The sequence below is a fragment of the Pseudophryne corroboree genome, chromosome 7, assembly GCF_028390025.1.
Source record: "Pseudophryne corroboree isolate aPseCor3 chromosome 7, aPseCor3.hap2, whole genome shotgun sequence".
NCBI lineage: Eukaryota > Metazoa > Chordata > Amphibia > Anura > Myobatrachidae > Pseudophryne > Pseudophryne corroboree.
In genome coordinates, this window is record NC_086450.1 from 251236511 (window position 1) to 251260772 (window position 24262).

General features: G+C 46.3%; 1 protein-coding gene across 3 annotated transcripts in view; it reads left to right on the plus strand.

The window, feature by feature from the left end:
• The window catches only part of MOB4 (MOB family member 4, phocein), a 307243-nt gene that overhangs the window by 176819 nt on the left and 106162 nt on the right, over window positions 1-24262 (plus strand). For 2 of the 3 annotated variants that reach the window (XM_063934094.1, XM_063934096.1), the window contains exon 7: window positions 22410-22493. The exons of the other annotated variant lie outside the window; for it this stretch is intronic. In XM_063934094.1, coding sequence (XP_063790164.1) covers window positions 22410-22493 — 84 coding nt within the window. The remainder of the gene's footprint in view (window positions 1-22409; window positions 22494-24262) is intronic. 3 annotated transcript variants of the gene reach the window in all.

Sequence of the window (24262 nt, forward strand, 5' to 3'; positions counted from 1 at the left end):
TTGCCATCTCTCCAATCCCAGAGTACAGGAATCCCCTGGCAGGAGGTACGGAGGGCCGGGAGGAAAAGTACCAATGAATCCCCCTCTGACAATGACTCAAATGCTAACTGATTGATAACCTGTGATCTTTTGTTTGTTCTTGTTCTTCTTAAACTATTTCTCTAGGTTACAGCGTAATACTATTTCTCATCACTGATTAGCCTTCATCCAATATATTGCTGTCACTGGGGCTATGCCCCTCCCATTATATATTTGGCCGTTGGTTGTCGGCTCCTATTTCCTGACTACGAGATTTCTTCCATCCTTCCATTTGAAGATCTCTTCATGTTAACGAGGTTTACAGTTTACAGTTCATTAAAACTAAGTATGTGTTCTGATTATTGCATTACTTTTTCCCATCTTTCAATATGCCTCTGGCAGTGGCTCCCTCACTCGCCTCTCACCCGCTCCTGGCTGTTTGGCCTCTTGGGTTTCTGATCCTTAGATGGATCAGCTACCCCATCGCGGGTTTCTTGACTGTTGTTGTTGTTTTTTCTATTTGCTCTGTTTCTTTCTCTTTCCTCCCTGTTCCTTCCTCTTTCCTCTTGTTGACCACTCCGGGCCCACCGCCTTCAACTATGACTTATGCCTCCCATGACATCCCCTGGTAAAGTCAAAATAACATCGATCAACGCAAAGGGCCTTAATGTACCGGAGAAAAGAGCCTCCCTTCTACGGTCTCTCTGGGCAGATAGAGTAGATGTTGCACTGGTCCAAGAAACGCATTTTAAAATCTCAGCTAGTAGCCCCTCCTTGACTAACTATCGTTTCCCCCAGGCCTTTTATAATAACAACCCAGACTCTAAATCAAAAGGTGTAGCGATATTATTCTCTAGGACCCTTCAGCTGTCTGACATATCAGTTCATAAGCTGATCCCGGGTCGTCTCCTGATAGTGCGGTGTAAAATATGCATGTGCCCATACACATTTGTTGCACTTAATGCCCCAAATAGGGACCAGGTTCCATTTTTTCGCTCCGCCCTCTCCCAAATGGAACCTCTCCTTTCAGGCGTTGTTGTTCTGGGGGGTGATCTGAACTGGATAATGGATCCATCCTTAGACTCCTCCTCTAATGCCCCCCGGACCTCTCAACGTCAATACCGACAAGTTAGAAGAATGTTCCACGATCTCCAGCTGGCAGACTCCTGGAGGGTCCTTCACCCCTCCGATAGAGACTACTCCTTCTATTCACCCCCGCACAAAGCTTACTCTCGTCTCGATTACCTATTCCTTAGTCACAGACATCTCCCCTTACTTATGGATTCCTCCATCGGCTTGATAACCTGGTCTGACCTCGCCCCGGTGTCTATGACTCTTTCAACCCCCCAAGCTACCCCAGGTCTATGGTCCTGGCGTCTTAATGAATCATTATTACAGGACCAATATTGCAGGGGAGAAATAGAGAAGACCTTGTCTGAATTTTTTTCCATAAATGATACAGACGATGTCTCTAAGATTATCCTGTGGAAAGCGCATAAATGCACCATAAGAGGTAAACTTATACAGTTAGAAACATAGAAACATAGAATTTGTCGGCAGATAAGAACCACTTGGCCCATCTAGTCTGCCCCCTTTTTTTTTTTTATATTATTTTTTATCACTAACCTTATTTGATCCTTATTTCTTTGTAAGGATATCCTTATGTCTATCCCATGCATGTTTAAATTGCTCTACTGTCTTAGCCTCTACCACCTCTGATGGGAGGCTATTCCACTTGTCCACTACCCTTTCTGTGAAATAATTTTTCCGCAAATTTCCCCTGAACCTCCCCCCCTCCAGTCTCAGTGCATGTCCTCGTGTCCTATTGCTTCTCTTCATTTGGAGAATGTTTCCCTCCTGGACTTTGTTAAAACCCTTCATATATTTGAAAGTTTCTATCATGTCCCCCCTTTCCCTTCTCTGCTCCAAACTATACATATTGAGATTTCTTAGTCTTTCTGGGTATGTTTTGTGATGTAGGCCATGCACCATTTTAGTTGCCCTCCTTTGTACAGTTTCTAATGTATTAATATCCTTTTGAAGATATGGCCTCCAGAACTGAATACAGTATTCTAGATGAGGCCGTACCAATGACCTATACAGTGGCATTATTACTTCTTTCTTTCTGCTGCTGATTCCTCTCCCAATGCAGCCAAGCATCTGACTAGCCTTCCTCATTGCCTTGTTACATTGCTTACCTGCTTTTAAGTCATCTGAAATAGTGACTCCTAGATCCCTTTCCTCCTCAGTAGTTTCCAGTATAGTGCCATTAATACTGTATTTAGCTTTAGGATTTTTGAGACCCAAGTGCATGATTTTGCATTTTTTGGCATTAAACTGTAATTGCCAGACTCTTGACCATTCCTCTAGTCTACCTAGATCCTCAATCATTTGTTTTACCCCACCTGGTGTGTCTACCCTGTTGCATACCTTTGTGTCATCTGCAAAAAGGCATACTTTCCCTTTAATGCCATTTGCAATGTCACCAGTTGGGTACATTTATAAAAAAAAAAGAGGTTAGCACTAATCACCAAACTATTACAACGACTCCACCTTCTTGAGTCCTCGCACAAAACATCTCTGTCGGAGACTGATTACCTAGAATTACTCGACACGAGGGCACAACTAAAGAAAACCCTCATTGATAGTATCCAGCTTTCAGTCCGTAAATGCAACTCCAAGTACTACCAATGGGGTAATAAACCTGGTCGCCTCCGAGCCCAGGCACTTAAGGCCCAACGCTCATCTTTGTTTATAAATAGCGTGAAGGACCCTGGGGGCGCTCTCCGTTTCAAAACCCCTGAAATAGCTGCATGCTTCAAACAGTACTATTCCCTTTTATATAATCTAGAGAACCGATCCGATGGCGCTACCCCTCTTTTTGACTTTCTAAAGGCGAAGGCGTATTTAGAAAAGGTATCTTACCCCGTCCTATCTCCTTCAGATAGGGAAGCTCTGGAATTACCTTTCTCTGACGTCCTAGTGGATGCTGGGAACTCCGTAAGGACCATGGGGAATAGCGGCTCCGCAGGAGACTGGGCACAACTAAGAAAGATTTAGGACTACCTGGTGTGCACTGGCTCCTCCCTCTATGCCCCTCCTCCAGACCTCAGAATTTTGTGCCCGGCCGAGCTGGATGCACACTAGGGGCTCTCCTGAGCTCCTAGAAAAGAAAGTATAATTTAGGTTTTTTATTTTCAGTGAGATCTGCTGGCAACAGACTCACTGCTACGAGGGACTAAGGGGAGAGAAGCGAACCTACCTGCTTGCAGCTAGCTTGGGCTTCTAGGCTACTGGACACCATTAGCTCCAGAGGGATCGAACACAGGCCCTGCCTCGGTCGTCCGGTCCCGGAGCCGCGCCGCCATACTCTCTCTGTCTCCCCAAAGGACTTGGTGGGGTCCTGTCCTCGTTCAGAGCATTCCCTGTGTGTGTGCGGTGTGTCGGTACGGCTGTGTCGACATGTTTGATGAGGAGGCTTATGTGGAGGCGGAGCAGGAGCCGATAAATGTGATGTCACCCCCTGTGGGGTCGACACCTGAATGGATGGACATGTGGAAGGAATTACGTGACAGTGTCAACTCCTTACATAAAAGGTTTGACGACATAGCAGATGTGGGACAGCCGGCTTCTCAGCTCGTGCCTGCCCAGGCGTCTCAAAAGCCATCAGGGGCTCTAAAACGCCCGCTACCTCAGATGGCAGACACAGATGTCGACACGGATACTGACTCCAGTGTCGACGATGATGAGACTAGTGTACATTCCAATAGAGCCACCCGTTACATGATTACGGCAATGAAGAATGTGTTGCACATTTCTGATATTACCCCAGGTACCACAAAAAAGGGTATTATGTTTGGGGAGAAAAAACTACCAGTGGTTTTTCCCCCTTCTGATGAATTAAATGAAGTATGTGAAGAAGCGTGGGCTTCCCCCGATAAGAAACTGGTAATTTCTAAAAAGTTACTAATGGCGTACCCTTTCCCGCCAGAGGATAGGTCACGTTGGGAGACATCCCCTAGGGTGGATAAAGCGCTCACACGCCTGTCAAAGAAGGTGGCACTACCGTCTCCGGACACGGCCGCCCTAAAGGAACCTGCTGATAGGAAGCAGGAGGCTATCCTGAAGTCTGTATATACACACTCAGGAATTATACTGAGACCGGCTATTGCTTCAGCATGGATGTGCAGTGTTGCAGCTGCGTGGTCAGATTTCCTGTCGGAAAACATTGATACCCTAGACAGAGACACTATATTGCTAACCGTAGAGCATATTAAAGACGCTGTCTTATACATGAGAGATGCACAGAGGGATATTTGCCGGCTGGCATCTAAAATAAACGCAATGTCCATTTCTGCCAGGAGAGGATTGTGGACTCGGCAGTGGACAGGAGATGCAGATTCTAAAAGGCACATGGAAGTTTTGCCTTACAAGGGTGAGGAGTTGTTTGGGGATGGTCTCTCGGACCTCGTTTCCACAGCAACAGCTGGGAATTCAGCATTTTTACCCCATGTTCCCTCACAGCCAAAGAAAGCACCGTATTATCAGGTACAGTCCTTTCGGCCCCAGAAAGGCAAGCGGGTTAGAGGCGCGTCCTTTCTGCCCAGAGGCAGAGGTAGAGGGAAAAAGCTGCAACATACAGCCAGTTCCCAGGAACAAAAGTCCTCCCCCGCTTCCTCTAAGTCCACCGCATGACGCTGGGGCTACACAGGCGGAGCCAGGTACGGTGGGGGCCCGTCTCAAGAACTTCAGCAACCAGTGGGATCGTTCACGGGTGGATCCCTGGATTCTACAGGTAGTATCTCAGGGGTACAAGCTGGAATTCGAGACGTCTCCCCCTCGCCGTTTCCTCAAATCTGCCTTGCCGACAGCTCCCCCGGACAGGGAGGCAGTGCTGGAGGCGATTCACAAGCTGTATTCTCAGCAGGTGATAATCAAGGTGCCCCTCCTTCAACAAGGACGGGGTTACTATTCCACAATGTTTGTGGTACCGAAACCGGACGGTTCGGTGAGACCCATTTTAAATTTAAAATCTTTGAACACTTATATAAGAAGGTTCAAGTTCAAGATGGAATCGCTCAGAGCGGTGATTGCAAGCCTGGACGAGGGGGATTACATGGTGTCACTGGACATCAAGGATGCTTACCTGCATGTCCCCATTTACCCTCCTCACCAGGAGTACCTCAGATTTGTGGTACAGGACTGTCATTACCAATTCCAGACGTTGCCGTTTGGTCTGTCCACGGCACCGAGGGTATTTACCAAGGTAATGGCCGAAATGATGATACTCCTTCGGAAAAAGGGAGTTTTAATTATTCCGTACTTGGACGATCTCCTTATAAAGGCAAGGTCCAGGGAACAGTTGTTGATCGGAGTAGCACTAGCTCGGGAAGTGCTACAACAGCACGGCTGGATCCTGAATATTCCAAAGTCGCAGCTGGTTCCTACTGTTCCTGGGGATGGTTCTGGACACAGAACAGAAAAAAGTGTTTCTCCCAGAGGAGAAGGCCAAGGAGTTATCGTCTCTAGTCAGAGACCTCCTAAAACCAAAACAGGTGTCGGTGCACCACTGCACGCGAGTCCTGGGAAAGATGGTGGCTTCTTATGAAGCAATTCTATTCGAAGGTTCCATGCAAGGATCTTTCAGTGGGATCTGTTAGACAAGTGGTCCGGGTCGCATCTTCAGATGCATCGTCTGATAACCCTGTCTCCAAGGGCCAGGGTGTCGCTACTGTGGTGGCTGCAGAGTGCTCATCTTCTAGAGGGCCGCAGATTCGGGATACAGGACTGGATCCTGGTGACCACGGATGCCAGCCTTCGAGGTTGGGGGGCAGTCACACAGGGAAGAAACTTCCAAGGACTATGGACAAGTCATGAGACTTCCCTACACATAAATATTCTGGAACTAAGGGCCATTTACAATGCCCTAAGTCAGGCAAGACCCCTGCTTCAACACCAGCCGGTGCTGATACAGTCAGACAACATCACGGCGGTCGCCCATGTAAATCGTCAGGGCGGCACAAGAAGCAGGATGGCGATGGCAGAAGCCACAAGGATTCTCCGATGGGCGGAAAATCATGTGTTAGCACTGTCAGCAGTGTTCATTCCGGGAGTGGACAACTGGGAAGCAGACTTCCTCAGCAGGCACGACCTCCACCCGGGAGTGGGGACTTCATCCAGAAGTCTTCCAAATGATTGTACACCGTTGGGAAAGGCCACAGGTGGACATGATGGCGTCCCGCCTCAACAAAAAGCTAAAAAGATATTGCGCCAGGTCAAGGGACCCTCAGGCGATAGCTGTGGACGCTCCAGTGACACCGTGGGTGTACCAGTCGGTTTATGTGTTCCCTCCTCTGCCTCTCATACCCAAGGTACTGAGATTAATAAGAAGGAGAGGAGTAAGAACTATACTTGTGGTTCCGGATTGGCCAAGAAGAGCTTGGTACCCAGAACTTCAAGAAATGATCTCAGAGGACCCATGGCCTCTGCCGCTCAGACAGGACCTGCTGCAGCAGGGACCCTGTCTGTTCCAAGACTTACCGCGACTGCGTTTGACGGCATGGCGGTTGAACGCCGGATCCTGAAGGAAAAGGGCATTCCGGAGGAAATCATCCCTACGCTGATTAAAGCTAGGAAGGAGGTGACCGCAAACCATTATCACCGCATATGGCGAAAATATGTTGCGTGGTGTGAGGCCAGAATGGCCCCAACGGAGGAATTTCAGCTGGGTCGATTTCTGCACTTCCTACAGTCAGGGGTGACTATGGGCCTTAAATTAGGTTCCATTAAGGTCCAGATTTCGGCTCAGTCGATTTTCTTCCAAAAAGAACTGGCTTCACTGCCTGAAGTTCAGACGTTTGTTAAAGGAGTGCTGCATATTCAGCCCCCTTTTGTGCCTCCAGTGGCACCTTGGGATCTCAACGTGGTGTTGGATTTCCTTAAGTCACATTGGTTTGAGCCACTTAAAACCGTGGAACTAAAATATCTCACGTGGAAAGTGGTCATGCTGTTGGCCTTGGCTTCGGCCAGGCGTGTGTCAGAATTGGCGGCTTTATCATGTAAAAGCCCTTATCTGATTTTCCATATGGATAGGGCAGAATTGAGGACTCGTCCCCAATTTCTTCCTAAGGTGGTATCTGCTTTTCATTTGAACCAACCTATTGTGGTGCCTGCGGCTACTAAGGACTTGGAGGATTTTAAGTTGCTGGACGTAGTCAGGGCCCTGAAAATCTATGTTTCCAGGACGGCTGGAGTCAGGAAAACTGACTCGCTATTTATCCTGTATGTGCCTAACAAGCTGGGTGCTCCTGCTTCAAAGCAGTCTATCGCTCGCTGGATCTGTAGTACGATTCAACTTGCACATTCTGCGGCTGGACTGCCGCATCCTAAATCTGTAAAAGCCCATTCCACGAGGAAAGTGGGCTCTCCTTGGGCGGCTGCCCGAGGGGTCTCGGCTTTACAACTTTGCCGAGCTGCTACTTGGTCGGGTTCAAACACGTTTACCAAGTTCTACAAGTTTGATACCCTGGCTGAGGAGGACCTTGCTTTTGCTCATTCGGTGCTGCAGAGTCATCCGCACTCTCCCGCCCGTTTGGGAGCTTTGGTATAATCCCCATGGTCCTTACGGAGTTCCCAACATCCACTAGGACGTCAGAGAAAATAAGAATTTACTCACCGGTAATTCTATTTCTCGTAGTCCGTAGTGGATGCTGGGCGCCCATCCCAAGTGCGGATTGTCTGCAACACTTGTATATAGTTATTGCCTAACTAAAGGGTTATTGTTTAGAGCCATCTGTTGAGAGGCTCAGTTATTTTTCATACTGTTAACTGGGTATAGTATCACGAGTTATACGGTGTGATTGGTGTGGCTGGTATGAGTCTTACCCGGGATTCCAAAATCCTTTCCTTATTGTGTCAGCTCTTCCGGGCACAGTATCCTAACTGAGGTCTGGAGGAGGGGCATAGAGGGAGGAGCCAGTGCACACCAGGTAGTCCTAAATCTTTCTTAGTTGTGCCCAGTCTCCTGCGGAGCCGCTATTCCCCATGGTCCTTACGGAGTTCCCAGCATCCACTACGGACTACGAGAAATAGAATTACCGGTGAGTAAATTCTTATTTTTACCCTGCAAGAGCTGGAGAGCGCTATGACCTCGACACCCTCTGGTAAGAGTCCAGGGCCGGACGGCTTCACGCTTACTTACTATAAACAATTTAAGGGTCTCCTCTCCTCTTATCTCCTCCAGGCCTTTAACTCTATCTCCGCAGATACCCATTTTTCAGGTCAATCCTTAGAAGCCCACATTTCCGTTCTTCCTAAACCCGGTAAAGACCCCTCGGTGTGCCCCAGTTATAGGCCCATATCACCTCTAAATGTCGATGTCAAACTTTTCACAAAACTGATGGCGAATAGACTGAACGCATTCCTGCCTTCTCTAATTCATAACGACCAGGTGGGCTTTGTCCCGAACAGCGAGGCTAAGGATAATACCACCAAGGTATTGAGCCTAATCCACATAGCATCCCAAGGCAACTCCCCCCACTGTGCTGCTATCCACTGATGCCGAAAAGGCCTTTGATAGAGTCAGTTGGGGCTTTATGAGGTCTGTACTGGGGCACATCGGACTGGGTCCACTAGCACTTGGTAGGATTATGGGACTTTATAGATCACCCACAGCTCGGGTTCGAGTTAACGGATCCTTATCCGACCCCTTTTCCATAGGTAACGGGACGCGACAGGGTTTGCCCACTGTCCCCCTTACTCTTTGTCCTTTGTATCGAAGCTCTTGCTAGAGCTATCAGGGCCAATGATTGCATTACTGGTCAGAGAGTCGGTGATACAGAGCACAAACTTTCCCTGTTTGCAGATGATCTATTAGCTACAATAACGCACCCGGTTTCCTCACTCCCCCATCTTATGAAGGAGTTGTCCAATTTCGGGTCACTTTCCAATTTCAAGATTAATATGTCCAAATCCTGCGCCTTGAACATCTCCACCCCTCCCGACACAGTGGCCAAACTTAAACAATCCTTCCCCTTTACTTGGAATACCTCCCACCTGTCCTACTTGGGAATACAATTACCGAGTGATCTTTCCCGTTTGGTTTCATTGAACTTTATGCCCCTTTTCTGAACTCTCAGGGCTGATTACAGTAGATGGTACCTCAAACCACTTTCCTGGCTGGGGAGGGTGAATGTTGTGAAGATGAATACTCTCCCTAAGTTACTCTATAAACTTCAGGCTCTTCCCATAAGGATCCCAGACTCCTGGTTCAAGTCCATCCAACTCTTGATACAACAATTTATCTGGTCCCGGAAACGGCCTAGAATTAGCCGGTCCACTATGATTCGCTCTACCCGATACAGTGGTTTCCAGCTACCTGATATCAGAGGCTATTATTGGGCAATCCTGCTCAATAGGGTCTTGGATTGGACGAGGAGTCGGGACACAAAGCAGTGGGGGGCTCTATATGCAACAATTCCCCGTGATCTTCCCCTGGCTCCCTTCCCTCCCCAAGCCTCACTCCCCTCACCCAACTGTTACCACGACGCTCTCCTTTTGGAAAAAAGCGCTCCGCTAGCTTTTCCTCTCTTCTGATTTCGGCCCGTTGACCTCTTTTCTAGCCAACCCTGACTTCCTACCCGGCTTAACACTCTCCCACTTTCGCGACTGGGCCCTTGAGGGGCTCTTCAGGGTAGGCCAGCTGGCGATATCCTCAGGAGTTAGACAGTTTTCGGAAGTGCGATCTAAATGGGAAATTCCACAACACGACTTCTGGAAATATTTACAGCTTAGACATTTTCTGCATTCCAAACACAGATATCTTCTAGCCTCTAGGTAACTAACACAGTTTGAGAGATTGTGTGTCTCTACATGCAACCCCCAGCACACTGTTTCCACACTTTACAAATTATTACAGAGCCCCGGTGCTCAGGCGCCCCCACCCTTCCAGTTAGCTTGGGAGAGAGATCTCGGGATTCAACTATCAGACAAAGACTGGCGGATGATATTTCTCAAATCCCACAATAGTTCAGTCTGTATACAAGTTAGGGAAACCCAATATAAACTCTTAATGAGATGGTACAGACACCCCTCCCTCCTCCACTTCATGCACCCCGGAGTGACTGATAGGTGCTGGAGATGTCTTAATGCCACTGGCTCCCTACTGCACATCTGGTGGAATTGCCCCCTACTCCGGTCATACTGGGTTGATGTTATTTCTATTTCCCAAGACATACTTCATACCCCTGTCACTTCTGACCCGGCCTTTTGGTTGCTTTCCCACTCTTCTATATCACTGGCTCAGCATAAAACATCATTAGTCCGCCACCTGTCTAATGCTGCACGGGCAGTTATTCCCACTCTATGGAGGTCTCCATCTCCACCCACAAGGAAAATATGGTTCACTAGAATCAACTATTACATGAACATGAAGAACATCCTCCTGGTCTCCAGAGATAAACTCCCAGAATTCATTTCCACTTGGTTACCTTGGATAGAATATACGTCCTCCAAAGAATACAAAGACTACATTTGTGCCACTAAATGATTTGAGTTTCGCAGTTGATCGATTAAAGAGATTGCATTACCCTCCCCCTCAGTCCGAAGGCCCCCCAGGCTTGGTCACACTGTCTTTCTCCTATCTTTTCCTCCATATCACATCTTGATCTTTTCTATAGTTTCTCTACTGTGTTACTTATGTTATTATGATCGCATTCTCTGTTTAGACAAATGGCGAGTAGATATTGCGATGATTCTATAGAACACCCTATCAATGCCTGCATTCACATCGACTTCCAGTGTCTAGAGTGTTAAGCTATCACGCTCCTTATGGCTAGACTGCAATTGACTTTAATTATGTGTCTTGAAGCTTTTTTTTGTCTAATGAGCTGTAATCTTTATATTTTCCTAAATAAAAACAGATTATAAAAAAAAATAACCAACGCGTTTCGTCCGCTATGGACTTCATCAAGGATACAGGTCGTTGCTGGTGGTGTAGATGGAGGAAGAACAGGAAGAGAACTTTAATAAGAAGATTATCCTCGAATTTCTTTTATGTAAGTGACTAATGGTCTAAATAATATATTAAGGTTCACAATTAGTTGATAAAATGTATTAAGTCTATTTCTTCCATTAGACACGTCCACTATATAATATCATCTTCTACAGTGAGACCATTCTTGTGTTCCTTACTTAAAGTGTCACTCACTTAAAGTATCTTCACAGTAAGTAGCCACACTAAGATTCCTTGGACGGTATTAAACCAATATTTAGACATTGGAGAATATTCTTCTCTCAATATCTCCTTTTTCTACTGTTTTGTAAAATGTAAGAGAATATATGTTTTTTTCCTTATTATTATGAAATGTAATAGTCTCCCTCCCTTTGGATTCCAACGGTTTTTGATATATATGATTATATTAATTTAAAAAGAAATGTCTAAGAGAAATGTGATACCAATTGATGTTTCTTTTGCTCTTTTGTTCTCTTCCTGTTCTTCCTCCATCTACACCACCAGCAACGACCTGTACCCCTGATGAAGTACATAGCGGACGAAATGCGTTGGGTTTTATACATATGTGTATTAGTACTATGTTTTGGTACAAATGAGCATTGTACTTATGAAACATTTTATTATTGTACGATAATTTTAATGTCGTTTTATTAAAACTTTTGTCCTTCGGGTCACGCTGGTTTGATTGTCATTTGAATTATCAGTATTGTTGTGCGCCCTCTGAATACTGTACTTATATATATATATATATATAACAGTGGTGAAACCGGCACTCCACTGTGTACTTAATGAGAATTTTGCATCCGGTGCCCTCCAGGTTTAAAAATATGTAGTTAAGATTGAAACGTTGAACTCTATATTGGGGTCCGTGTGATTATTACAAGTCGTCGTGAGTGCCGCCTCTTCCTTATATATATATATTATGCGGAGTTCCCACATAAACCAGCACACCAAAAATAGCAGCAAATTCAGTTAGTTCATTTTAATCCGTCAAGCATCTCCATACACAGTGCAGCTCGTTCTGATATGCTGATATACTGAACTGCTAAGTACCAATATTTCTTCAATTGCCTATGCTATGCTTGCACATTGCACTTTGTATGGAGATGCTTGATGGATTAAAATTAACTAACTGAATTTGCTGCTATTTTTGGTGTGCTGGTTTATGTGGGAACTCCGCATTGTCATTTTGGATATCGGATTTTTCCGTATTTTGTAATAATTGCATACCATAATGAGATATCATGGTGATGGGACCCAAGTCTAAGCACAGAATGCATTTATGTTTCATATACACCTTATACACACAGCCTGAAGGTAATTTTAGCCAATATTTTAATAACTGTGCATTAAACAAAGTGTGTGTACATACATACAATTCATTTATGTTTCATATACACCTTATACAAACAGCCTAAAGGTCATTTAATACAATATTTTTAATAACTTTGTGTATTAAACAAAGTTCGTGTACATTGAGCTATCAGAAAACAAACATTTCACTATCTCACTCTCACTCAAAAAATTCCGTATTTCGGAATATTCCGTATTTTGGAATATTGGGATATGGGATACTCAACCTGTATATATATATATGTATGTATGTATATGTATATATTTATATATATATATATATATATTATTATTATTATTTTCTGCTGCGGGGTACACTGGGCTTCACAAGGATTAACATCGAGGTGTAGAGTAGGATCTTGATCCGAGGCACCAACAGGCTCCAAGCTTTTGACTGTTCCCAAGATGCACAGCCCCGCCTCCTCTATAACCCCTCCTCCGTGCACAGGAGCTCAGTTTGTAAGTTGGTGCCACGCAGTAAGCAGTCACTTAACAGGAGGGCTGCCTTAGGCAGCCTATTGATAGCTTTATTTGAAAGAAAAGACAGAAGATTCTTCTTACAAGACTTCAGGGCTGCAGCGTGTAAAGTCTCATAGACTTTTCTGACTGCAGCTCCGTCACCCCCAGCGGCACTGTATGCTCCTGCGCCCTGGTTGCCGGGTCACTGCAGCGGAGGCTCCGGTTCCTTCAAAACATCAGTCACACACACTCCGCTGTCCTCCTGGATCGTGGGGCTGCAGGTACGGGGGAGGTAAGGGGTCTCTTTGGCCGCACTTACCGTGATCCAGCACGGCCGTTGGAGGCGGATCGCGCGTGCGCACTGTTATTGGACAGCCGCTCCATTAGCTACCAGGGACAATTACAGGGCACAAGTATGGGGGTTTCTTCATGCATAACCCCGTTTTTCACTGCCCGCAGCGCCCGGTGGGGATGCCAGCAGGGGTAGCAGGTCTGACCTGTTTTCCCTCCCCCCAGCCCCAGGACGCCATTTCTGCAAATGTTCCCGCCCTGGAGCTGCATTTCTCTCCTTCACTCCCCGTCAGCAGCCATCACAGGCAGCAGAGCTGTTCCTGGGACTACTGGTGCAAATCCTCCACTGTAGAACCGCCTAATTGCCAGTGCAGTGCTTCATACAGGACACTTATGTATTCTCCGTGTCACTGGGACAGTGTTAGTTAAGAAAGAGTGTATACATTCGGGGTTGTGTGGTACAAGCACCCTGTGATATACATCCAGTATTTACTGTGCTTTGTTATATCTATTGTTAACATATATAGCTATACTGAGTATTACTTTGTATTGCTAGTCCAGTGCAGTTTTATGGTACATAATTTCTGCATGGTACGCTTGTGACTATATATGTGTGTGTGTGTGTGTGTGTGCATGTAGCTGCTGCGTGGTTGCCTTATTAAAGGGTATTTCACTCAGTGGGCTACTCCTATATTGTTATACCTGAGAGGGCTAAGTGTATCGGGTTTCTTTCTGTGTAATGTAGGATTGTATCACAAGATATACTTGCTGTGTATTTTTCCTTGTGATTTATAGTCACCATATAGGTTTATTTCTCTTGAACTCCCGGTTTGTGCTGTCATAGTCACACTTCACCGGGTGTTCTTGCTAGGTATATCGCTGCTAAACCTTGTACCAGGTTACCCGATATTGTGCACATTGTTATGTCTGCTACACGTGGCACAATGCTGGGGCTTCTCCCACATTGCGTGGTAGTGAGGCCGCAGACGTGATGGATGAGAATATGGCAGCTGAGACTTCAGGTTCAAGGGGGTTCCTTACCCCCCAGTGGGTCAGTAGCACCTGGGGCATCACAGGACCCGCCTTGGGCTACATTTTCCATGCTGTTATGCTTGTAACTAATTTGGCTCCCCCTGTGGGACCCCCTGTGCCAGTGTAGCAGTTTATGGTCCCTGCTATTAAACCGCCATGGGCAGATCAAATCTCCACTCAGTTACAACATTTGAACTGGTCACTAACTAAATCTAAGTGTCACTCTCGCCCGCCTAAGACTAAGTCGTCTTCTAAACGGGCCATTACCTCCTCCCAATCCTCTACTATCCCAGACACGTCCTCTGAGGAGGATGGTGCATATACTGATCCCACAGACACTGACACAGATGTTTCTGATGGGGAAGGGAAGTCATTGGTGGATGTCCCGGATTTGTTTAAAGCAATTAAACTCATTCTTCAGGTGTCTGGTGATCCTGAACCTGAGGCTATCTCTAAGAAACTGGATAGGTTTAAACGTAAGAAGGTGGTTAAACAAGTTTTACCCCATTCTGAATACCTGGTTGACATACGTCAGGAATCCTGGGAAAATCCGGGGACAAAATTCACACCGCATAAGAGACTGTTGGCTCGCTATCCTCTCTCTGTGCAGATAAGTAAGAATTGGGAAACTCCTCCGCCCGTAGATTCTCATGTGGCACGTATAGGTTGTTTCCTCTGCTTTGCCAGTAACTACCGTCACCTCTCTGAAGGAACCGACGGATAGACGTGTGGAGGATTGTTTGAAAGCAATTTATACCCTAACGGGGGCTGTGCATAGGCCAACCATTGCAGCAACATGGGCTGCTGAAGCTGTTGAGGCGTGGGCCCAGGAACTTGAGGCGGAACTGCCTTCCAACGCATCTGAGCATGCTCGACAATGTCTATCGTATATTACCACAGCTTCTCTGTACCTTAAGGAGGTGGCCTCCGATGCCGGGGTGCTCACGGCCAAGGCTGCTGCTGCATCCGTCTTGGCTAGACGTATCCTTTGGTTGAGATCCTGGTCGGTGGATATGGATTCCAAGAAAACTCTTGAGGTGCTTTCTTTCAAGGGAGACATTTTCTTTGGAGAAGACCTCAATAAGATTGTGGCTGATCTGGCTACTGCTAAAACAGCTTGCCTACCTAGTACGGCTTCTTCCGCACAGAAGGCTAAAAGTACTTTCCATTGGCCCTTTCGTCCTCCAGGAAAAGCAAAAGGTCAGGCGTACCCAAAGCAAGCTCGTGCTTTCAGACCTACCAAGCCCAGACCGATGCATGCCTGGGCCGCCCGTCAGCCAGCTTCCAAAACTGACATACCTGCTGCATGACGGGGCGGGCCTCCCTCTGGGGGATCCCAGGGTGGGGGGCCGACTTCTAGGTTTTGCCCAGGAATGGTTAAAGACCACTTCAGATACCCGGGTGAGGGAAGTAGTTGCTTGAGGTTATGCCATACCCTTCAAGAATCGTCCCCCGCATCGATTTTGCCTGACAGATGTGGCTCTGGATCCGGCAAAAGCGAACACGTTGCACTCGATGGTACATTCTCTCCTGACCACAGGAGTGGTAGTACAGGTGCCTCTGGCTCAGAGAGGCAAGGGGTACTATTCACCGTTGTTCCTAGTCCCGAAGCCGAACGGGTCCTCGCGGCCCATTCTCAATCTGAAGTCCTTGAACAAGCATGTGCAGGTCTCCAAGTTTCTTATGGAAACTCTGCGCTCTATTGTTCTGGCCTTGGAGCCTGGGGACTATATGTCTCCCTGGACATACAGGATGCCTGCCTACATATTCCTATTGCGGTATCTCATCAGCAGTACCTGAGGTTTGCGGTGGGCAACCTTCATTACCAATTTTGTGCGTTACCCTTTGGTTTGACAACGATTCCCCGAGTTTTCACCAAAGTTATGGCGGTCATGACGGCTACACTCTGCCGTCAAGGGGTCAGAATCCTACCGTACTTGGACGATTTGTTGATCCTGGCAAATTCCCCAGAACTTCTCCTGTGTCATCTTGATCTGATGGTCCAGTGCATGAAAGCCCACGGGTGGCTGATCAACTGGAAGAAATCCTCCCTGGTTCCTGCTCGAAGCATGTTACATCTGGGAGCGTTTTTAAACACTCACAACCAATGGTTGTTCCTGTCTCAGGAGAAAGTGCTGAAGCTTCAGGACAGGATTAGCTGCTTCCTATCTCGTCCGCAAGTGTCGATACATTCGGCAATGCAAGTGCTGGGTCTCATGGTGTCTGCTTTCGACACGGTGGAGTATGCTCAATTCCACTCTCACCCTCTGCAGAAGTTAATTCTGACCAAGTTGGACGGCCTGCCTCACCGGATCAGATCTCACATGATCTCATTGTCATCGGAGGTCCGCCTGTCACTGAGCTGGTGGCTTCAGGACCAACAATTGAGCAGGGGCCAGCCCTTCTGGATATCCAACTGGGTCCTTCTGACGACGGATGCCAGTCTGAGAGATTGGGGCGTGGTGTTGGAACAACACTCTCTTCAGGGTCGGTGGACCAAGGAGGAGTCTCTGCTCCCGATCAATATTCTGGAACTGCGGTCAGTGTTCAATGCGGTGACAATGGCCCAGCATCTAATACAGAACAGGCCTGTTCAAGTACAGTCGGACAACGCCACCACAGTGGCGTACATAAATCATCAAGGCGGCACTCGAAGCCGCATGGCAATGAGGGAAGTATCACGGATTCTTCAGTGGGCAGAGTGCCATCTGCCGGCCATATCCGCAGTGTTCATTCCGGGTGAACTGAACTGGGAAGTGGACTATCTCAGTCGTCAGGACGTACACGCCGGAGAGTGGAGCCTCCATCCGGAGGTGTTTCAACTTCTCATCCACACGTGAGGTCTTCCAGATGTGGATCTGATGGCGTCTCGACACAATCACAAGGTTCCGGTCTTCGGAGCAAGGACAAGGGATCCTCAAGGACCACAAGAAGGAGGAAACCTGCTTGTGGTCGCTCCAGCGTGGCCCAGACGGCACTGGTTCTCCATTCTCCTGGGTCTCTCGTGGGATCGTCTCCTTCTACTTCCACAATGACCAGACCTCCTCGTTCAGGGCCCTTGTGTTTACCAGGATTTGGCCCATCTGGCTTTGACGGCGTGGCTCTTGAAGCTTCCTGAGGGCCAAGGGTTTTTCTGAGGCGGTCGTTCAAACTATGTTGAAGGCCCGTAAGCCGGCTTCTGCTCGGATCTACCATAGGGTCTGGAATGCTTACTTTAGTTGGTGTGCGTCTCACAATCATGACTTTTTCAAGTTTAGTATGTCCAAACTACTGGCCTTTCTACAACAGGACCTGGACTTAAGCCTGCGTCTGGCCTCCGTCAAGGATCATATCTCTGCCTTGTCAGTTTGGTTTCAGAGAAAAATTGCTACCCTGCCTGATGTCCATACATTCACTCAGGGTGTTTTGCGGATTCAGCCTCCTTATGTGCCACTTTGGGATTTGTCGGTGGTTTTGGAGGCCTTGCGAGAGTCTCCGTTTGAGCCTGATCAACTGATCTGCTGATCTTACGTGGCTTTCCCTTAAGGTACTATTCTTGCTGGCGATTGCTTCAGCTAGAAGGGTCTCGGAATTGGGTGCCTTATCCTGTAAGGCTCCCTATTTGATTTTTCACCGTGACCGGGCGATTCTTAGAACGCGGCCGGGTTATTTACCTAAGGTGGTGTCTTCCTTCCACCTTAACCAGGAGATTGTGGTTCTGGCCTTTAATTTTCCTGAGTTGTCTTCCAAAGGGCGGTCTTTGGATGTGGTACGGGCTCTCCGTATCTATGTGAAGAGAAATTCCTTCATTAGGAAATATGATTCTCTTTTTGTATTGTTTGGTTTTCACAAACGTGGCTGGCCTGCTTCCAAGCTGACTTTGCCAAATGGATTAGAATGGTGATTGCACATGCATATGTACAGGCTGGTCGTCTGGTTCCTGCTACCATTAAAGCACATTCTACTCGGTCAGTTGGACCTTCTTGGGTGGCCCACCTTGGTGCGACCCTTGAACAATTGTGCAAGACGGCAACGTGGTCCTCGAGGAACACGTTTATAAGGTTCTATGCCTTCGATACCGCCCCTTCCCAGGATGCTTCCTTTGGACGCCGGGTTCTTGTGCCCGCAACAGTTCGTCCCCTCCCATAAGGAACTGCTTTAGGACATCCCCGATGTTAATCCTTGTGGATCCCAGTGTACCCCGCAGCAGAAAACGAGATTTATGGTAAGAAGTTACCGTTGTTAAATCTCTTTCTGCGAGGTACACTGGGCTCCACAAGGCGCCCACCCTGACGCACTGAGCTTCTTTGGGTTGGTATTGGCATAGCCGCTGGCACCCTCTCCGGTGGTGAGTGTGTGGTGTAATTGGCTCCGAGTGATTGTCGTCTCTGGTACCTGCTACTGCATTGGGCTGGTTAACGAAACTGAGCTCCTGTGCACGGAGGCGGGGTTATAGAGGAGGTGGTGCTGTGCATCTTGGGAGCAGTCAAAAGCTTTGAGCCATTTGGGGCCTCGGATTAAGATCCTACTCTACACGCTGATGGAGCCCAGTGTACCTCGCAGAAAGAGATTCAACAAAGGTAAGCTCTTACCAAAAATCTCGTGTTTTTTATATAATAAATATATATATATATATATATATATATATATATACATACACACACACACACACACACACACACACACACACACACACACACACACACACACACACACACACGTTGAGTATCCCATATCCAAATATTCCGAAATACGGACTTTTTTGAGTGAGAGTGAAATAGTGAAACCTTTGTTTTTTGATGGCTCAATGTACACAAACTTTGTTTAATACACAGTTATTAATAATATTGTATTAAATGACCTTCAGGCTGTGTGTATAAGGTGTATATGAAACATAAATGAATTGTGTGAATGTAAACACACTTTGTTTAATGCACAAAGTTATAAAAAATATTGGCTAAAATGACCTTCAGGCTGTGTGTATAAGGTGTATATGTAACATAAATGCATTCTGTGCTTAGACTTAGGTCCCATCACCATGATATCTCATTATGGTATGCAATTATTCCAAAATACGGAAAAATCCGATATCCAAAATACCTCTGGTCCCAAGCATTTTGGATAAGGGATACTCAACCTGTATATATAATGTAATTTATTTTTTAAAATTTCTATATATATGTGTGTGTGTGTGTGTATGTGTGTGTGTGTGTGTGTGTATATATATATATATATATATATACATACACACATACACACATACACACACACACATACACACACTCCTCCAACACGGCATGACACTCAAAGGGACTCCTCTCAAATCAGTGTTTAATAATGATATAACTTCAGCGGTATCGCATCAGCATGCTTCGAGGCATCAGCCTCTTCCTCAGGACATACCAGCCATGTGTATGTCCTGAGGAAGAGGCTGATGCCTCGAAACATGTTGATGCGATACCGCTGAAATTATATCCTTATTAAACACTGATTGAGAGGAGTCCCTTTGAGTGCCATGCCGTGTTGGAAGAGTGTATGTTATTTGCACTAGGTACCGGGACCAGTTGTTCACAAGCGTGGAGTGCCGGCTGATTTAGAGCAGTGTGTGTGTGTGTGTGTGTGTGTGTGTGTGTGTGTGTGTGTATGTATATATATATATATATATATATATATATATGTATATGTGTGTATATATATATATATATATATATGTATGTATATGTGTATATATATATATATATATATATATGTGTGTGTGCGTGTGTGTGTATGTATATGTATATATATATATATATATATATATATATATATATATACTGCTCAAAAAAATAAAGGGAACACTAAAATAACACATCCTAGATCTGAATTAATGAAATATTCTTATTAAATACTTTGTTCTTTACATAGTTGAATGTGCTGACAAAAAAATCACACAAAAATTATCAATGGAAATCAAATTTATTAACCCATGGAGGTTTTGGAGTCATCCTCAAAATTAAAGTGGAAAAACACAATACAGGCTGATCCAACTTTGATGTAATGTCCTTAAAACAAGTCAAAATGAGGCTCAGTAGTGTGTGTGGCCTCCACGTGCCTGTATGATCTCCCTACAACGCCAGGGCATGCTCCTGATGAGGTGGCGGATGGTCTCCTGAGGGATCTCCTCCCAGACCTGGACTAAAGCACCCGCCAACTCCTGGACAGTCTGTGGTGCAACGTGGCATTGGTGGATGGAGCGAGACATGATGTCCCAGATGTGCTCAATTGGATTCAGGTTTGGGGAACGGGCGGGCCAGTCCATAGCATCAATGCCTTCGTCTTGCAGGAACTGCTGACACACTCCAGCCACATGAGGTCTAGCATTGTCTTGCATTAGGAGGAACACAGGGCCAACCGCACCAGCATATGGTCTCACAAGGGGTCGGAGGATCTCATCTCGGTACCTAATGGCAGTCAGGCTACCTCTGGCGAGCACATGGAGGGCTGTGCGGCCCTCCAAAGAAATGCCACCCCACACCATTACTGACCCACTGCCAAACCGGTCATGCTGGAGGATGTTGCAGGCAGCAGAACGTTCTCCTTGGTGTCTCCAGACTCTGTCACGTCTGTCACATGTGCTCAGTGAGAACCTGCTTTCATCTGTGAAGAGCACAGGGGTGCCAGTGGCGAATTTGCCAATCTTGGTGTTCTCTGGCAAATGCCAAACGTCCTGCACGGTGTTGGGCTGTAAGCACAACCCCCACCTGTGGGCGTCGGGCCCTCATACCACCCTCATGGAGTCTGTTTCAGATCGCTTGAGTAGACACATGCACATTTGTAGCTTGCTGGAGGTCATTTTGCAGGGCTCTGGCAGTGCTCCTCCTGTTCTTCCTTGCACAAAGGCGGAGGTAGCGGTCCTGCTGCTGGGTTGTTGGCCTCCTCCACATCTCCTGATGTACTGGCCTGTCTCCTGGTAGCGCCTCCATGCTCTGGACACTACGCTGACAGACACAGCAAACCTCCTTGCCACAGCTCGCATTGATGTGCCATCCTGGATGAGCTGCACTACCTGAGCCACTTGTGTGGGTTGTAGGGAGGTCATACAGGCACGTGGAGGCCACACACACTACTGAGCCTCATTATGACTTGTTTTAAGGGCATTACATCAAAGTTAGATCAGCCTGTAGTGTGTTTTTCCACTTTCATTTTGAGGGTGACTCCAAATCTAGACCTCCATGGGTTAATAAATTTGACTTCCATTGATAATTTTTGTGTGATTTTGTTGTCAGCACATTCAACTATGTAAAGAACAAAGTATTTAATAAGAATATTTCATTCATTCAGATCTAGGATGTGTTCTTTTAGTGTTCCCTTTATTTTTTTGAGCAGTGTGTGTGTGTGTATATATATATATATATAATCACATATACAGGTGCAGTACTCCTGGCGACTGTAAACAAATACTCTCAAGCTGACATCATTGCGGCAGTCTTGAGAGTATTTGTTTACAGTCGCCAGGAGTCCTGCACCTGTTTGTGTGCCTGCTATGTTTTTTGTGCCGGCACCCGCTGCAGTTCATTAATATTACGGGGAGAGCTGGACCCTCTCTCCATTGTATTTATTTTTTATATACTAACAAGCCACAAACAAGGCTGCACTCCAAGGGATTTTTCCATATAAAAAAAACACACAGCAACCACGTAGTGTGCAAAATCTGACATTTCGGATATTACTCCATTCTCATAGACCAAACACACACAACCATTTACCTTCCGGGTTCTGCGCAGCATGTGACATTTGGCTATGTCAGCACTCAGCCACTACCTTCCCTGTCTGCGTTGCACAAAGACTAGTAACAACCAGATTAAGTGAAGCCCGCATTACTTAAATATCCTTAATAATAATAATAATAATAATACTACGATATAGCAATTAAAACAACATAATATAAAGGAATTTACAATTAAAACATAGCATACACTTAGCACTAGCATGACATCCCATTAACATGACATTTGCTAGACAAAACTTAATATGTAACAGTCATGGTGTTGTCACATTAACTTGCTCCAAAAGAGCCAGACATAGTAAATAAATCCAATGTCAAGAATAAACTGCAACAATTGGGGTTTGAAAAAACAATTGAAGGAAAGATATTCATATAGCCCAAAAGGATGTATCGTATTTAATGTAAAAATCTGTCTGGATTCTAGTCTCAAAAGGGCTTGTTGTCTGTCACCACCTCTGATCATAACTGGCACATAATCAATGATTTTATATTTTAAAGAAGCCAGGATGTCAGATTTTCCACCCTACCTGGCTGCTGTGGTTCTTTTTATGAAAAGTCCCTTGGAGTGCAGCCTTCATTGGGGTATGTTGCAGATTATTTATGTATGGCATTGTGCCATTTTATTTGTTTGGACTATATTGAGTGCTATTTCTTTTTTTTACTCTAAGTTAAAAAAAAAAAACTGCCATTGTCTTGTGACTCATAAGGTTTATTAAGGTAGGAATTAGGACACTGTTCTGAATATAAAAATTGTATGTTAATTTAAATGTGTGTTCCTACATCATGAATATTTATAAACCCTGATTTTTTTCGCTTGTTATCAATATACAGTGTATTATACACATCATCAAGTAAGTTTATTTAGCAAACAAATATTATTATTTCTCTAACGTCCTAGTGGATGCTGGGGACTCCGTAAGGACCATGGGGAATAGACGGGCTCCGCAGGAGACTGGGCACTCTAAGAAAGATTTAGTACTACTGGTGTGCACTGGCTCCTCCCTCTATGCCCCTCCTCCAGACCTCAGTTAGAATCTGTGCCCGGACAGAGCTGGGTGCATTTTAGTGAGCTCTCCTGAGCTTGCTAATAAGAAAGTATTTTAGTTAGGTTTTTTATTTTCAGAGAGCTTCTGCTGGCAACAGACTCTCTGCTACGTGGGACTGAGGGGAGAGAAGCAAACCTACTAACTGCGGCTAGGTTGCGCTTCTTAGGCTACTGGACACCATTAGCTCCAGAGGGATCGAACACAGGAACCTAACCTTGGTCGTCCGTTCCCGGAGCTGCGCCGCCGTCCCCCTCGCAGAGCCAGAAGACAGAAGCCGGCGGGTTGGAGCAAGAAGACGTCAAAATCGGCGGCAGAAGACTCCTGTCTTCATATGAGGTAGCGCACAGCACTGCAGCTGTGCGCCATTGCGCCCACACTAACCCACACACTCCGGTCACTGTAGGGCGCAGGGGGGGGGGGCGCCCTGGGCAGCAATTGATTACCTCCTGGCAAAAAGCAGCATATATACAGTTGGACACTGTTATATGCATGAGCCCCCGCCATTAATTTTACACAAAATCGCGGGAGAAGCCCGCCGCTGAGGGGGCGGGGCCTTCTTCCTCGGCACTCACCAGCGCCATCTTCTCTCCACAGCTCCGCTGAGAGGAAGCTCCCCAGGCTCTCCCCTGCAGAAGCACGATAGAGAGGGTGAAAAAGAGAGGGGGCGGGGGCACATAAATTTGGCGTAAAAACAATATATACAGCAGCTACTGGGTTTAACACTAAGTTACTGTGTGATTCCTGGGTCATATAGCCCTGGGGTGTGTGCTGGCATACTCTCTGTCTCTCCAAAGGGCCTTGTGGGGGAACTGTCTTCAAATAGAGCATCCCCTGTGTGTGTGGTGTCGGTGCGTGTGTGTCGACATGTCTGAGGTAAAAGGCTCCCCTAAGGAGGAGATAGAGCAAATGTGTGTGAGAGGGTGTCTCCGTCGACAACGCCGACACCTGTTTGGATATGTGTAAGTGCTGAGGTGAATTTATTGCACAAAAGATTAGAGAACAGACAGGAAATCTACCCATGTCTGTCCCTATGTCACAGAGACCTTCAGAGTCTCACAATGCTCACTATCCAAAATAATAAACACTGATATCGACACGGAGTTTGACTCCAGTGTCGACTACGATAATGCAAAGTTACAGCCAAAATGGCTGAAAGGTTTTCAATATATGATTATTGTAATAAAAGATGATTTGCATATCACTGATGACTCATTTGTCCCTGACACAAGGGTACACATGTTAAGGGGAAGAAAGCTGAGGTAAATTTCCCTCCTCTCATGAGGAAAAAGAGCGGGAATCTCCAGA